The sequence below is a fragment of the Labeo rohita genome, chromosome 14 (genome assembly GCF_022985175.1).
Source record: "Labeo rohita strain BAU-BD-2019 chromosome 14, IGBB_LRoh.1.0, whole genome shotgun sequence".
Classification (NCBI taxonomy): Eukaryota; Metazoa; Chordata; class Actinopteri; order Cypriniformes; family Cyprinidae; genus Labeo; species Labeo rohita.
The window spans coordinates 4670980-4687257 of NC_066882.1; the positions used below are offsets into that span (position 1 = coordinate 4670980).

Sequence of the window (16278 nt, forward strand, 5' to 3'; positions counted from 1 at the left end):
GAACATCAGTGAGGGTCTGAGCGTATTCTGAACGCCAGTCCCTCTGGAAAATCTCCTGCATTTGGCTCTGAACTGTTTGCTGGCCCTGCCCTACTGCAGAACCTGTCTGATTCACAACGAGCCCAACCCCTGCCGTCTGGGTGAAGTAATTCTCAGACCAGTTGGAAGTTCCTTTAAAACACAATACAACAATCGGTCACCATAGCAGGGTTATGAAACTGACATTCGCTTAATTTCAAAACTCATATTCACAGCAATTCAATTGCAAATGTAAACATCGACTGTTTCTCTTGGCAGGCTTTTGATGATGCAGCGCCAAACCTGCCGTAATGTTGCTGGAATATGGAAAAGCATGCAAGTGAGATCATGCTGTGAAATTTGTATGTAGAGAGGAAACAGCTAACATACCAATGTAAACAACTCGATCAGTCACCATGTACTTGGCATGGTTGACACGTGCGAACGGGATCCTCTGCTGCTGTCGTGTTGAAGGCACCTCAAAGACTTTCTGTGAGATGAAACGTTTTAGACATTAAATCACCAGTGATGGCTGGATGAAAAGAAGACATTCAGAAGATGTAAAGTGCATACAGAAACGTACCGCCTGAATGTTGCAGCTCAGAGGGGGCTTGTTGAGCACTGATAAAGACTGGAGGAAGACGAACATGGCACCGGGAGAATGACTCCAACAACTGACCAACAGCTTCACCTCAACACCTCTCGCACATGCTGCCTCACGAAGAGCCGTGTCGATGACAGGCCAAAACCTAAATGACATAAAAGACATTGAAAATGATGGAAAACATCACAATAATCTTTCACATGCTTATAAACTAACTGCATACAAATATATTGAATTTTAAAAATTATGTGTTCTTTTTGTATCATTGTAATATTAATTAATTTCTTAATTTAAATTTTTTGTTTATTTTTGTATTTTACATTTTCTTTTTACATTTTTTAATCATTTTGTTGTGTTATTTAAAAAAAAGCCATTTTTATTACATTTTTTAATTTTGTTTTTGTCCATTTTTTCATATAGTTTTAGATCAAGGTTAGTCTCATATTTTTTTTTTTTTTTTTACATTTTTTAGTAATTTTCAAGATGTCTATGTATTTTTTTTCTTTTTTATTTCAGTTATAGTTTTTATTTTTGTGTTTTCCATTTTATTTGAATTTTTTAGTCACTGTTCTGTGTTGTTGTCCATTTTTAAAAAAACATTTTTATTAATTTTTGATCAAGGTTTAGTTTTATTTCATTTAGTTTTCATCTAGTTTAAGTTCAAGTTTAGTATCATTTAAATTAGTCATTTTAGTCATTTAGTTGTGTTTTTGTTGTTAAAAAAGCTAGTTTTTATTTTTGTATTTTCCATTTTTATTTCCATTTTTTTGTCAGTTTGTTCTGTGTTTTGTCCATTTTTTTTTAAAACGTACATATAATGTTTATTAATTTTTGATCAAGTTTTAGTTTCATTTTATTTAGTTTTAGATCAAGTTTAGTATCACTGGAATAGTTTTTGTTTTCTTTTTTCTTTTTACATTTTTTTGTCATTTTGTTGTGTTTTTGTTAATTTTTTTTAAATGTCTATGTAGTTTTTATTCCTTTTTATTTCAGTTTATATATATATATATATATATATATAATTTTAATTCATTTTTAAACATATTTTCGTTTTAAGAAATAGATAAGAAATGCTTTGTGGAAAAATATTTTATATTTTTATTTTTTATATTTTTTATTTTAGTTAAGTATTTTATTTTATCAAAAGAGAGAGAAGTAGTTCCGGCTACAGTGTTATTTCACAAGACGCATGCAGTTCTGTTTATTAACCACTAGTTACGGACTGCAGCCTTAACCATAAAATCTCTATAATAAGTGCAATAAACAAACCTGACTCAATATCAATTGGTAAAGCATACCGAATGGGCTCTGTGAACTGGGACGAAGGAAGGTAGTCCATCACAGACACATAGATGAACTGCTCAGCATCAGCAATTACTGAGAGGATGCTTGAGAGATCGTCAGAACGCCCATATGATGATAAAGGAGGAGGGGAACTCTACAAGAACAAGTCAAACACTGTCAAATACATCTGTGCACATACTAAAAAAAAACACACATTTAGAAATGAATGAAAATGAACAAGGACATATTCTGTCCATGCAATGTATTCATTAAAAAGCACTATTTTTCTGCATTGAAAAGGTGGCGATAAGACAAAAAAAGATAACGTTTATACACAATACATTGAAATTAAAAATAGACACATGGAACAAATGTAAATCAGTCAGTCTAAAAGTTAGAAAATAAGTGGAAACATGAACAGGTTGAATGAAATGATTGCAAAACATGCAATGAAAACATATTATGAATGTGGTAAACGAAAACCGAACAAATGAAGTCAACTTGTGAGAGAAACACAACTCACAGACAAATAGACACGTGCAGGGACACCGTTGAATTTAACAGCTAATGGGTACTTAGAACTGGAGAGGGCGGAGAAACGGCCCGGCCAGAAAGGAGGCAGAGATCCATTCTTCTGAGCTCCAACTTCCCAGTAAACGTCAAATATCCGTGAGGCGTCCTGCGCTAGACAGCTGCAGTCCTCCACAGACACTCCAACCTCTTTCACCTGTTAGAAATATTGATTATACTTCAGCATATTCATGTATATTTTTAAGGATTTATTATTTTGGGTTAATAGCCAATAGACATTAAAGTCTAAAAAACTGCACAGGATAATTAATAAAAAAATAATTTATTTAATTAATTTTAAAATAAAATAAAATAAAATAATAAAATTAAAATATAGCTGCTAGCAGCGATTACCTGGGTTCAAGCGCTTTAAAGCATTTAAGGCATTGAAAAAAGACTGTATTTAGCAAGTCTGTAACCACCTAAATCAATGATTAAAAAGCATTTGGGGAAAATCTAGGTAATTAACCACAGAATATTATGTTTTTTAACATTTATGACTGTTATAGCACCAGCTGTGGCCCGATATCCTTAAAAATTACCATGTTTGTTTAGAATCACCTGTTGCATGTGCTCACCGGGTTTTGTGAAGTTTTGAGCTTTCTTTTAGGCTTTATAGGATTTGGGGTAAATTTGGACAGGCCCCTATTTCTAAACGACCCTTTTACAGCTTCCCAAAGGGTAAATTTTAACATTTTTGATAATTATTGAACTAGAGAGTCCACAGAATTGTACTGCAGTGTTTTTTTCCAGATTGCGCAAAAAGCCTAGGACTATTTTACAAAAGTAGGTTCTTTACGTCTTCTCAAGCATTTAACAAACAATTTAATTGACAGCAGTGGTTCTAGAGGCAAAGTTGTCCAAATACGTGCGAAAAAATGTATAATGTACAATCATTTACGCCCTTGAAAAATGCAATATCGCTCCCCCCCCCAGTGGCCGATTTCTGTCTAATTTCTCACAGACCGAGTTTCGTTCCAATCGACCTCCGTTAACCTTGTCTAATAGGTGCTCAAACTTCATCGGCCAATGGCGGCCACGCAACTGTCACTGTGGCACTTTGGACCAGCGATTTTCATGTTGGTAGGACAAATGGTTGTGCAGGTATAGCCATTTTTATGTTTTTTCAGTCTTATAGCACCACCAAGTGGCCAAGCTCCACGATTTTGGTCCTGTGACCTCATATTGAGTTCTTACGTAAGTGTTCTGAGTTTGGCAAAGATACCTCATTCCTTTCAGGAGTTATATGCATTTTACTAAAAGTGGCCCTGCTACTTTTGAACGTTTTGCTGTCTCTTTGGAACAGTGAGTTGAAAGTTCAATACCCCCAAAAAATTGTGAGCCAAGGATTCCAACGGCATAAGGCACTTAAGGAGTTTAGGAGTTATGAGCGATCTCGCACTTTCGATCACTGTAGCGCCCCCATCAGGTCGATTGGGGCGAGCCTTGGTGACGTTGTAGGTGGTGTGAGTACTACCATCCCTCCAAGTTTCAAGTCTCTACGACTTACGGTTTGATTTGTACGATGTTTAACATGGAGATCTTTGGCCATTCTGACAACTACAATAGGATTTCAGTGCTATACACTCGAACCCCTAATAAAATCGCACACACATTTACATGTCAAAGACCTGCGTGCATACTGATCATGCACATTTGCATGTTAACAGAAAACTTTTGTCCCATCAGATAATGACAGAGTGTCACTAGATTTGGACATACCTGGGTAAGCGAACGCCAATCCATGTTTGCACTCCCTAAATACACGTGTTTCTTATCCACAACCCATAGTTTGGTATGCAAAATGCCTCCAGTGACGCTTTGCAGGTCAACTCCCCTGACCTCAGCCCCTGTGAGAAAGCACAAAGCAAGAAAGCGTTTACCGTTTACCATTCTCAATGTACACATTTTCACATGCTGCGCATGAAATCGGCATGCTGTTGTACCTGTTGCTACCAGTTCGTCTGTGTCTGCGATGTATGGCTGAGGGGCGTTTACAGCAATCTTCAACTTCACTCCGTTTGGTTCCAGTTGCTTCAGCTGGTTCAACACTTTTTTGCCCTGTAGAAAAGATATAAATGTAATGATCCTGTTAGATCATATGCATTTAACAAATGTTCTAGAGTAAAATGTCCACGACAACACATACCAGCACAGACGAGGGCTCCGTGAGACCCAAATCTAAATCTCGCAGTGTGAAATAGAAAGCACCAATGTGGACAGAGCGGTTTGCTTTGTTTAGTAGTTTAGTCCAAGCCTCTGCAATGCTAGGCAGGTGTGGCGAGCCGGAAGGGAAACTGAGGCCCTCAGGGACACTCTCAACAAGAGTAAGCCTGATAAAGAGTGTTTAGAAACACATTAACATCTTAAACTCACTAAACTTTTAATGCTTAGAAATATGAAAAGGACCTGTTTCCTCACCTACAGTCAGAGGTGCATGTTTCTTGAGGCATCCAGAAACTTTCCAACCAGTGGAGTTCAAGTTGTGTCATCAGGTGAGATACAGATTTAGGGACTCCATACTGCCAGATGTGCAATGTAAATCCACCCAAAAGGAGTAGAAGGGTGGGCAGGAGATAGAAAAGGGAACAGCTCCTTCCTTTTGTCTCCTAAAACAAAAGAAAATTAGCGATTTTAAATGACACTACCAGTCAAAAGTTTTTGAACAGTAAGATGTTTTTTTTTTTTTAAAGAAGTCTCTTCTTTTAACCAAACCTGGATTTATTTGAAAGTACAGCAAAAACAATAAAATTTTGAAATATTTTAAATAATTTTAAAAAAATAAATTATAATATTTATGCAGTTTATTCCTGTGTTCAAAGCTGTATTTTTAGCATCATTATTCCAGTCTTCAGTTTAAGAAACATGTTTTATTATATTAATTATTATTATTATTGATATTATTATTATCAATATTTAAAACAGTTGAGTAAATTTTTTCAGGATTCTCTAATGAATAGAAAGATCCAAAGATCAATAAAATAAAAATAAAATAAAAAGCTTTTGTAATATTATACGCTATACCATTTAAAAGCTTGGAGTCAGTAATAATTTTTGTATTTTTTGGGGGGGGGATTATAAAAATTAATACTTTTATTTAGCAAGGATGCTTTATGTTGGAGATAAAGACATTTATAATGTCACAAACGATTTATATTTCAGATTAATGCTGTTTTTTGAGCAGCAAATCTGAATATTAGAATGATTTCTGAAGGATCATGTGACTGGAGTAATGATGCTAAAAATTCAGCTTTGAAATCACAGAAATAAATTACATTTTAACATATATTCAAATAGAAAACACTTATTGTAAATAGTAAAAATATTTCAAAATTTTACCGTTTTTGCTGTACTCTGGACCAAATAAATGCAGGCTTGGTGAGCAGAAGAGACTTCTTTAAAAAACATTATAAATTTTACTGTTTAAAAAACGTTAGACTGGTAGTGTAAACCAATATAAAATATAAAAAATGAAGACTTAAAAACTTTACTGATGCAAACATCTTTCCAACAAGATATATTTATATGTCTGTTAGTGATGTAATTACTGTGGCTGTTCAATTTCACACATTCTCTTCTGTTAAAATTCTATTCAGTTTTGATGGCGAAACAATACTTGTCAAGGCAACTAGTCGCAAAAATTTGTTTACGTATGCAAATCAGAGGTCAAATCACTTCAGAGAAAGAGATTCTGGTCTGCATACAGCTTGTACTGCTGTGCATGTCGTTCATGTTTTTTAAAAGAAGTCTCTTCTGCTCACCAAGCCTGCATTTATTTGATCCAAAGTACAGCAAAAACAGTAAAATTGTGAAATATTTTTACTATTTAAATAACTGCTTTCTATTTGAATATATTTTAAAATGTAATTTACTCCTGTGATTTCCAAAGCTGAATTTTTAGCATAATACTCCATTCTTCAGTCACATGATCCTTCAGAAATCATTCTAATATTTTGATTTGCTGCTCAAAAAACATTTTTATTATTATTATAATGCTGAAAACAGCTAAGTAGATTTTTTTCAAGTTACTCTGATGAATAGAAAGTTCATGAGAACAGCATTTATCTGAAATAGAAATCTTTTGAAACATTATAAATGTCTTTATCATCACTTTTGATCAATTTAAAGCATCCTTGCTAGATAAAAGTATTCATTTCAATAATCCCCTCCCTCAAGCTTTTGAATGGTATAGTGTATAATGTTACAAAAGGTTTTTATTTCAGATAAAAGCTGATCTTTGGATCTTTCTATTCATCAAATACAGTAAATCAGCATATTAGACTGATTTCTGACGGATCATGTGACACTGAAGAATGGATAATGATGCTGTAAATTCAGCTTTGATCACAGGAATAAATTATTTTTTTAAAATTTATTAAAATAGAAAGAAGTTATTTTAAATAGTAAAAATATTTCACAATATTAAAAATCTTACTGTCCAAAAACATTTGACACCTCTTCTCAACAAGCATGTTTTAACTAGCACAAACTGGATTTTTAGGAATAGTGGTTTGTTGAAATTTCTAACCCAACAAGTATTCTTGCTTTAGCAAACACCATTAATTTTGCATGTTACGAAATACGATTCTCCTCACCTTGGAGGGTGTACATGTTTTGGTCTTGGTGTGTTTTGTCTGAGTAGTATTGGCAGTTTTGCCTCCCTGTTGTGTTTCTGTAGAGCATTTCTTACTATCTGAAGGTTTTTGGATCTTAGTGGTTTCATCTTGACCACTAATTATGGATCCATCATCCTTATCTGGAACACATTCCACACATTTCACATCACTCCCTGTGACACTGTTTTCTTCCGTCCAAAGTGATTGGGATACATCTTCTTTTTCAAAGTCCTCTCTCAAATTATCTTCACCCTCTTGATCATCAGGTGCCTCGACCTGATCAACAGAGGAGCATGAGCTCAGATCCTCTACGACGGCATCCTGCGCCGGCATCTGCTCGTCTTCCGAAACGCTCTCTACGCTTGCGGTTTCGAATTCAGAAATAGGCTCTACGACAAGATCAGAGGTCTCAAAGACATTCCTGAGCGGGGGTCGCTTTAGTGGCATATCAAGCTGATCGGAGTCTTTTGTAATCTCAGGTGTTTGATCAAGAGATTGATTTATTTTCGGAGCCAAAACAGTAGAGGTGTGACCCGAGATATCACCTTGAGAGAGAGTATCAGCAAGGCTTGTGTTTAAACGAACCGATGGCATGGGCAGTCCTGTTTCTCTCCCTCCAGATCCTGACATTTTCACTCTTCCAACCTCTGTAGAGCCAGCTTTCTCTTTTTGGCCCTGGTGGATAGATTCATCCATCTTCGGCGATGACTCTGCACTCTGGACAGTGACTCGCTTGCGGCCCAGGGAGCTTTGAAAGGTAGGGATGCGGGACATCGGCGGTCTTCCTGGTTTATCATCCCTCCTCTCAAATGTTGCTTTCTCATTCTCATCCTCACCTAAATGTTCTCCTGATCTGAAATGTACATCCTCTGGTTCCTATAGCATAATTTGAAAGCAAAAAAAATTATGTAAAAGGTTTATACACATTTGCTGTTTGTATACACACTCTTTATTCTTTGGTACATATGGTATATGTGTATGTTTTTAGCAGTTATCAAATGCAAGTGTGTGTTTAAAGCGCAAAGACTGTAGATAGATAATATATTAGATTATATTTGGTGTATATATGTGTAATATATATGTAATGTGTTATATATTTGTATATATGTATAATGTTCTGTTTTTGTCCATTGTTTTTAAATGTATGTATAATTTTATTATTTTTTGAATAAGTTTTAGTTTCATTTTATTTAGTTTTAGATCAAGTTCAGTATCACTGGAACATATATTTTATTTTTGTATGTTCTATTCTCTTTCTTTTTAGTCATTTTTTAATTTTTTTGTTAATAGTTTTTCCTTTTTATTTCAGTTTAGTTCAACATGTACTTTGATAATATAAAATACTTAACAAAACAAAAAAAAAAAAAAAAAAAAAAAAAAAAAAAAAAAAAATATATATATATATATATATATATATAAATATAAATATATATGTGTGACAGACAGTTTAGTTCAGTTTAGTTTAGTTTAGTTTCTTATCCATTTCTTAAAACTAAAACATGATCAAAAATTTATGAAAATTATACAGAATTTAAAAAATGGATAAAAACAAAGAACGAAGTGACAAAAAATTGACTGAAATTATAACACATGCACACACACACACATGTTTGTTTTTGTGAATTGTGGGGACTTTCCATAGACTTCTATAGATTTTATACTGACCAAACAATATTTTCTATCCCCTAACCCGAAACCTGGCCCTCACAGAAAACATGTTTGCATCGTTACACTTTCGGATAAACATCATTTACTATTTTTAATAATTTTTAATAACCGTAAGCCGGTCCCCACAATGTCAAAAATTTCAGGTTTTACTATCCTTGTGGGGACATTTGGTCCCCACAATGTAGCAAAAACAAGTACACACACACATATATACACACACACACACACACACACATATACATATACAATTAGTTAAAGCTGCAGTCTGTAACTTTTTTGGTTCATAATTTACAAAATATATATAATGAGTGACATCATTAATCCATTTTCCAAACCATGTTTTTGCCTTATCCTGAATCCAGTTTTTTAGTACATACAGTAAATGTTATTAACAATTATCAAATGCAAGCCTGTGTTTAAGGCGTGAAGACCTTTAGATAGATAGATAGATAGATAGATAGATAGATAGATAGATAGATAATATATTATACTGGGTGTATACATATGTAATAAATATGTAGTTTGTTTATATATGCAAAAAAATGCAAAACGTGTATTTAAAGGGCAAAAACTGCAGATAGATAGACAGATAGAGATAGATAGATAGATAGATAGATAGATAGATAGATAGATAGATAGATAATATATTATACTGGGTGTATACATATGTAATAAATATGTAATTTGTTTATATATGCAAAAAAATGCAAAACGTGTATTTAAAGGGCAAAGACTGCAGATAGATAGACAGACAGATAGATAGATAGATAGATAAATAGATAAATAGATAGATAATATATTATACTGGGTGTATACATGTGTAATACATATGTAATTTGTTTATATATGCAAAAAAATGCAAAACGTGTATTTAAAGGGCAAAGACTGCCGATAGATAAATAGATAGATAGATAGATAAATAGATAGATAGATAGATAAATAGATAGATAGATACTGTACAATCATCTCTATTTCCCTTAATCTCTTAATTCCAGACTAGTTATCCAGTAAGCAGAAATTACTGTAACAACCGTTTGCCAAACCTTAAGTAACGTCCGAGAGTGTATGACAAACTACAATGCTTAAACTCTAAAGAAAACACTTGTAACCGTTTTAAACACTAAACCAGCAAGTTTGAGACATAAGTTAGCAAGCAGGCTACTCACCATGACCACAGCGAAGAACTGCTCTTAATTTATCCGTCACGAGTAACAATTTTTAAAATAAAAACGTGTAAACACAATGTCTGACAAACAGTATGAGGACAAACGTGTTGTCGGTCCGGTTGGGCGGCTGCTTTTGAAGAGAATGAGGTTTGTAAGGGCGATGCTGTCTGTCTGCGACGTGGCTGCAGAACTACAGCACACAGTGCGGTACAGTGAAGAAAAGAGAGAGAGAGAAGAGAGAGAGAGAGAGAGAGAGAGAGAGAGAGAGAGAGAGAGAGAGAGAGAGAGAGAGAGAGAGGAAAAAGTGAGGAAGAACCTCGCCTATACTCTGAGTTCATACGTTAAAACCCTCCTCTGACTCACAGCTTTTGAATCTGTACTGCCGCGAAACATAACACATAACAAAGTTATGAAATGATGAGCTCATCTATTACAGTGGCGTGAAGGCGTAACATACAATTTTATTAATTAAAGCAGAATGTTGATTTGAGCGTCTTAATCATGTAATGAAACGCAGGTATAAATGCTAATGACAGAAATGCCAGCTGAAGTGACGGTTATCGATGGTGTAAAATTGAACTAACCGCCGTTTCCTGTTCTTAATACAGCGCGGTAAAGCAATGGGCGTTTTTGTCATGATAGGTCTGCTTCCTGCAAAACTGCAAACCACGCCTAATATCACAAGCCACGCCCACTAGATACTGTCAATAACTTATAAACCACGCTCGCCGTTACAGCCTGCAGCCGGTAAACCACGCCCACAAAGTCATATCCTTTACATTACTATCAGTTTTCGAGATGGCACAACTCTCTCTCTTCCGCTTTCAACTTATTTTAAAACATTTTAATTTTTGTACTTCTAAAATTTTGTGGGGTGAAGTCAAATAAGTGTGCGCTCTTTGTGGTGGGCGTGGTCTCGCATTAACGTAAGCCGAGTTTTGTTTATGTTTTTCATTACTAGCATGTACCGCTAGATGTCGCCAAGAGCTGTGAGTCGGTTTGATAACGCAGCGCATAAACAAGAACAGGACTTCAGTGATGAGGAAAAGGATTTATCGGATTTGGTACGTGTCTTAGATATTTGTAAGGTAATGTTTGATTTAATTTAGTATCATTTAAAACAACTAAAAACATTTGTCGCTTATATCAGGTCCGAACTAACGTTACCAAACTGATTTTAAACTCAATCTAGCAACGTTAGCCGCTCAGCTAGTCACTTCAGATCAGTCTAAAGTCGGTTTAGTATAAATCTTTGACTGTTAGAGATTATTATGTTACATAAACTATTATGTTTTGTGCCGTACACTAAATCTACCTGGTAGGTTTAGCGAATAAAACAAAAGTCGAGCTGTCATCGATTCGCGAGTGTCAAAAATCAGTTACAGTTACAATAACTGACTTTGTTTTGAGACAAAATATGTATTGTTTTGGATTAGACGAACGGTTTTATTGATATCAGTGTGAATGTTTTGGGTTGTTGTTATGTAAGCCTTGGCTGTGTTGATTTTAGCTCAATTTAACTTTCATTTTTATTTTTCAGGTGTGCATCCGGGGAATTCTGAGAAATGATATTTCAGATGTTTGTTTTTTTTTTCGTCGTGTAGTTTGATCCTGACTGAATATTATATAGTGAATTAGACTAGTAACATGCCCGAAATTTGTTTTTCCTTTTTGTTAATATGATTTATGTTGACATTTTACACTCGTTTTGTTTTAGTTTATTTTAAAGCTTTGATCTATGCAGTGTTTTATATCATTTTAGCTTTTTATTTACATTCATCATCATAATGCACATTCCTGTTCCACCTTCCCCCATGAAACCAGCTGTGGCCCCATCAGTAGAGCTGGGTGTCACGGTTCTTTACACTTGTCTTTATGGGGGTTTATTTTTAGTCGTATACATTCAGCTTTGGCTGCTGTTACTCTATCGGCATAAGCGATGGAGCTACCAGAGTATTTTTCTTTTTCTTTGCCTGTTCTGGGCAGCGCTTCGCACAATACTCTTCTCGTTTTATTTCCGTAATGCCCTTGCGGCCAACCACCTGCCCACTCCAGTCTACTGGCTCCTTTATTGCTTCCCTGTGTGCTTGCAGTTCTTCACCCTGAGTCTATTCAACCTTTATTTCACTCAGGTAATACAAGATTCATAGGAGTTTGTTTGCATAGTTGAGAAAATAATCCACTCCCTAATAACACTGTTTCATTTTGACAGGAGTTGCTGAAAGTTAGAAGCGTATTCAGCATTGATCCCAGGAAAGGACTGTGAGTGGATTTTCATACTAGCATGTTTATGGATATCATCTGGTTATTTGTTTAATAAGAATTGTGTGCGTGTGTACTTTGACTTCTAGACGGGTGGCTCGGAGCATGTATGTCACCATGAGCGTCATCTTCCTGTGTGTCAATATAGTTTGCGCAAGCCTTGGACAGAATGGTGGTTCCGGTGGAGATGGTGGAACTACATGGAGGCTGGTTCTGGTTCGGGTACTGGTTAATGACCTGCTGTTCATTCTGGCAGCTGTGTGTCTGGCAACGTCGCTGCTCCTCTTAACTCGATCCTCGCCTCCAACCACCCCTTACCTACGCAGTAAAGTACGTACTTGGCAAGTTGAATAGTGAGTAATAAAAATTACTGACCCTCAGGTCATCCGAGATGTGGATGAGTTTGTTTCTTTATATAATTTAGCTCTGCATCACTTGCTCACCAATGTATCCTCTGAAGTGAATGGGTGCCGTCAGAATGAGAGTCCAAACAGCTGATAAAATCATCACAATAATCCACAAGCCACACCACTCAAGTCAATCAGATATTGTCTTGTGAAGCCAAAAGCTGTGTGTTTGTAAGAAACAAATCTATCAGTAAGACATTTTAACTTTAAACCACTGCTTCTGGATAAAATATGAGTATATAATCTGTAATAACACTTCCTCCAGTGGAAAAAGCAATATAAATATATTTGGTTAGATCTGTTTTGGACTGTTTTCACTTATAAATGGTTCTTGATCTGTGCGTATTTCTCTCCTAATTCAGACCAGATGACTTTTTCACTGGAGAAGGCAATATTATGAGTATATTAGACAAGCAGTGGTTTAACGTTAAAATGCTATAATGATGGATTTGTTTCTTACAAACATGTAGCTTTTCGCTTCTCAAGATGTTAACTGATAGACTGTGGTGTGGATTACTTGTGGATTATTGTGATGTTTTTATCAGCTGTTTGGACTCTCATTTTGACGGCACCCATTCACTGCACAGAATCCATTATTTGATTCATTTTATTTGATTCATTTATTTACTTGATTCAAAGTACAGCAAAATTGATTTTGATTGATTGACAAAAAACAGTACTAAAAAATTGATTGATTGACAAAAAACAGTAAAAATTTTATTTGAATATATTTTAAAATGTAATTTATTCTTGTGATCAAAGCTACATTTTCAGCATCATTACTCCAGTCAAACAATCCTTCAGAAATCATTCTAATATGATGATTTGTATTATTATTATCAATATTTAAAACAGCTGAGTACATTTTTTCAGGAAAAATCCAAAGATCAGCATTTATCTGAAATAAAAAGCTTTTGTAACATTACACACTATACCATTCAAAAGCTTGGAGTCAGTATATATATTTTCTGGGGAATGAAATTATGGAAATGAATACTTTTATTTAGCAATAATGCTTTAAATTGGTCAAAAGTGATGATAAAGACATTTACAGTGTTGCAGAAGATTGCTATTTCAGATAAATGCTGTTCTTCTGAACCAAGAAGAAACATGAAAAAATTCTACTCAGCTGTTTTCAAAATATTAATAAATGTTTTGAGCAGCAAATCAGAATATTAGAATGATTTCTGAAGGATCATGTGACTGGTGTAATGATGCTAAAAATTCAGCTTTGAAATCACAAGAATAAATTACATTTTAAAATGTATTAAAATAGAAAGCAGTTATTTTAAATAGTAAATTATTTCAAAATTGTACTGTTTTTCCTGTGTTTGGATCAAATAAATGCAGGCTTGGTGAGCAGAAGAGACTTCTTTAAAAAACATTAAAAATCTTACTGTTGACTGGTAGTGTATATAGGATCAGTTTTGATTAAATATTGATTTTAACATTAGATCCTTGATAATCTACTGAATTATTTTGAGTCTTATTTGGCGCCCATGATAAACACAACAGACTTTGGTCAGATGGTTATTTGCAGCTATTTATTTAGTCTCATGCTTGCAGGGGCTTTGGCGGACTGCGGTGCTGGGCGCAGGTGTCATCTTCCTCTTCACTAGCAGGGCGTGCTACAATCTTGCTGTGCTGTTTTTGTCTCAGAATCATAAAGTAGAGGCCTTTGACTATGACTGGTACAACATCTCTGATCAGGTGGGCAGTTGCACTTAGTTGGTTGCAAATGAAAAGGTGTTACAGTCACTGGTCAGTTTGTCATATTCAGTGTTGTTTTCAAAGGCTGACCTTCAGAGTGAACTTGGAGACAGGGGCTACATTATCTTCGGAGTCGTTCTCTTCATTTGGGAGCTGCTTCCTACAGGCCTCCTCATTCTCATCTTCAGAGTTCGCCAGCCTCCTCAAGAAAAGGTCTGCTGATTGTGCATTTTTATACGCCTATTGCATGTCATTTTAGTTTAATACACTATCATTTAAACGTTTTGGGTCAGTGCTTGTGTTTAAATATTTTATACTCCTTTCTATTCATCAAAAAAATCCTAAAATAAATGTATTAAGGTTTTCACTAAAATATGAAGCAGCACAACTGTTGACAGTAATTGATAATAATAAAAAAATGTTTTTTGGAACAGTAAATTAGAATATTAGAATGATTTCTGAAGGATCATGTGGCACTAAAGACTGGAGTAATGATGTAATGAAAATGTAGCTTTAAAATCACATGTATAAATTACATTTTAAAATATATTCAAATAGAAAGCAGTTATTTATTTTAAATAGTAAAAATAATTCATAATTTTACTGCTTTTGCTGTGCTTTGGATCAAATAAATGCAGGATTGGTGAGCAGAGCAGACTTCTTTAAAAACATTAAAAAAAATAATCAATTATTTTTAACCCCACAAATATATTAAAATCAGTTTTATGTCATCGCATGTATAAAATCTGTTCAAAAATGGGCACAAAAAATGACTGTCACATCATCAAGCTGTTTGCTTTGTTGTTTACTTCAGAACTGCAGCCCAGCGATGTGCAACACACGAGGCTCGCGCTCATATTTCTTTGACGATCCTCGTGGAATGGACGACGACACTGGTTCACTCTGGAGTCACAGTATTAATCCTCATAGCAGGTAATCAGGCTTTATTACAGCTCAGATATTTAACATTAAAAAACTTGTAATTTAAAACCAAGTCTCTGCATCAACAGCTGGTTTGGATCCAGCGAGACGACTCCACTCCTCTTCAACAGGACTCAGCAGAGCAACCAGCACCACTCTCTTTACTCCACCCCGCAGACCTGACCACTATGCAAAGCTATAGAGATCTTCTCTGACCATCTCAGGCAATAGTACAGCATTACCTCTTCCTGTTGAGTAGCTCAATAGGCTTGTTTGCACTAATGTTCATCAGAAGCATCTGTACTTCTGAAATTGCACCTTGACTTTTTAAAGCTGACCACAGTTAGACTAAATGCTTGTGATAAAAGGGACCAGTTGGTGATGACGACCACATTTATCTTTTAATCATATATAAGGGTAATCTTAAAATGTATTAACAGATGTTATTTTTCTTTTTGGACGGACGTGACGTGTGGCCAAGTATGGTGACCCATACTCAGAACACTGTGGGATGATGACCTTTAAATGCTGCGTACTTAAGCAATAATTTTGGTACTAACCTTGTGCGCTGATATTTGTCAATTTATTTTAATAAAAAACTAATTTAAACAGTTTCATGTTTTATTTTGCTGTTTATATATTTACACTACCAGTCAAAAGTTTTTGGACAGTAAGATTTTTAATGTTTTTTTAAATAAGTGTGTTCTGCTCACCAGGCCTGCATTTATTTGATCCAAAGCACAGCAAAAAGTCAAATTTTGAAATATTTTTACTATTTAAAATAACTGTTTTCTATTTGAATATATTTTAAAATGTAATTACTCCAGTCACATGATCCTTCAGAAATCATTCCAGTGTTCTGATTTGTTGCTCAAAAAACATTTATTATTATGCTGAAAACAGCTGAGTAGAATTTTTTTCAGGTTTCTTTAAATAGAAAGTTCAGAAGAACAGCATTTATCTAAAATGTTTGTAACATTATAAATGACCTTATCGTCATTTTTGATCAATTTAAAGCATCCTTGCTAAATTAAAGTATTAATTTCTATAAT

General features: G+C 34.7%; 2 protein-coding genes across 3 annotated transcripts in view; one reads left to right on the plus strand and one right to left on the minus strand.

The window, feature by feature from the left end:
• The window catches only part of pld7 (phospholipase D family, member 7), a 10557-nt gene extending 419 nt beyond the window's left edge, over positions 1–10138 (minus strand). The window contains exons 1-11 of the mRNA XM_051128215.1: positions 9927–10138; positions 7072–7968; positions 4898–5085; positions 4626–4809; positions 4423–4537; positions 4199–4326; positions 2430–2633; positions 1921–2060; positions 602–767; positions 409–508; positions 1–171 (exon numbers count right to left, since the gene is read on the minus strand). The exon at positions 1–171 is cut by the window's left edge and continues 419 nt beyond it. Coding sequence (XP_050984172.1) covers positions 1–171; positions 409–508; positions 602–767; positions 1921–2060; positions 2430–2633; positions 4199–4326; positions 4423–4537; positions 4626–4809; positions 4898–5085; positions 7072–7968; positions 9927–9929 — 2296 coding nt within the window. The 5' untranslated portion in view covers positions 9930–10138. The remainder of the gene's footprint in view (positions 172–408; positions 509–601; positions 768–1920; positions 2061–2429; positions 2634–4198; positions 4327–4422; positions 4538–4625; positions 4810–4897; positions 5086–7071; positions 7969–9926) is intronic.
• Positions 10139–10894: 756 nt separating this feature from the next.
• Positions 10895–15839, plus strand: gpr137 (G protein-coupled receptor 137). 2 transcript variants are annotated; one of them, XM_051128221.1, is made up of 8 exons: positions 10895–10990; positions 11467–12058; positions 12139–12188; positions 12278–12518; positions 14162–14305; positions 14390–14518; positions 15120–15238; positions 15316–15839. In XM_051128221.1, the coding sequence occupies exons 2-8, from the start codon at positions 11714–11716 to the stop codon at positions 15407–15409; spliced, it is 1122 nt and encodes a 373-aa protein (XP_050984178.1). In that variant the 5' UTR covers positions 10895–10990; positions 11467–11713; the 3' UTR covers positions 15410–15839. The 2 variants fall into 2 exon arrangements, with proteins under 2 accessions (XP_050984178.1, XP_050984179.1); XM_051128222.1 differs by having other exon boundaries at positions 10913–11014.
• The last annotated feature ends 439 nt before the right edge of the window (positions 15840–16278 follow it).

Excerpts from the sequence above, each read along its gene's own strand:
- gpr137 (XM_051128221.1), top strand. The coding sequence starts at position 11,714 with ATGCACATTCCTGTTCCACCTTCCCCCATGAAACCAGCTGTGGCCCCA. Across the intron at positions 12,059-12,138 it reads TCAACCTTTATTTCACTCAG|GAGTTGCTGAAAGTTAGAAG; the intron begins GTAATACAAGAT and ends TCATTTTGACAG. Across the intron at positions 12,189-12,277 it reads ATTGATCCCAGGAAAGGACT|ACGGGTGGCTCGGAGCATGT; the intron begins GTGAGTGGATTT and ends TTTGACTTCTAG.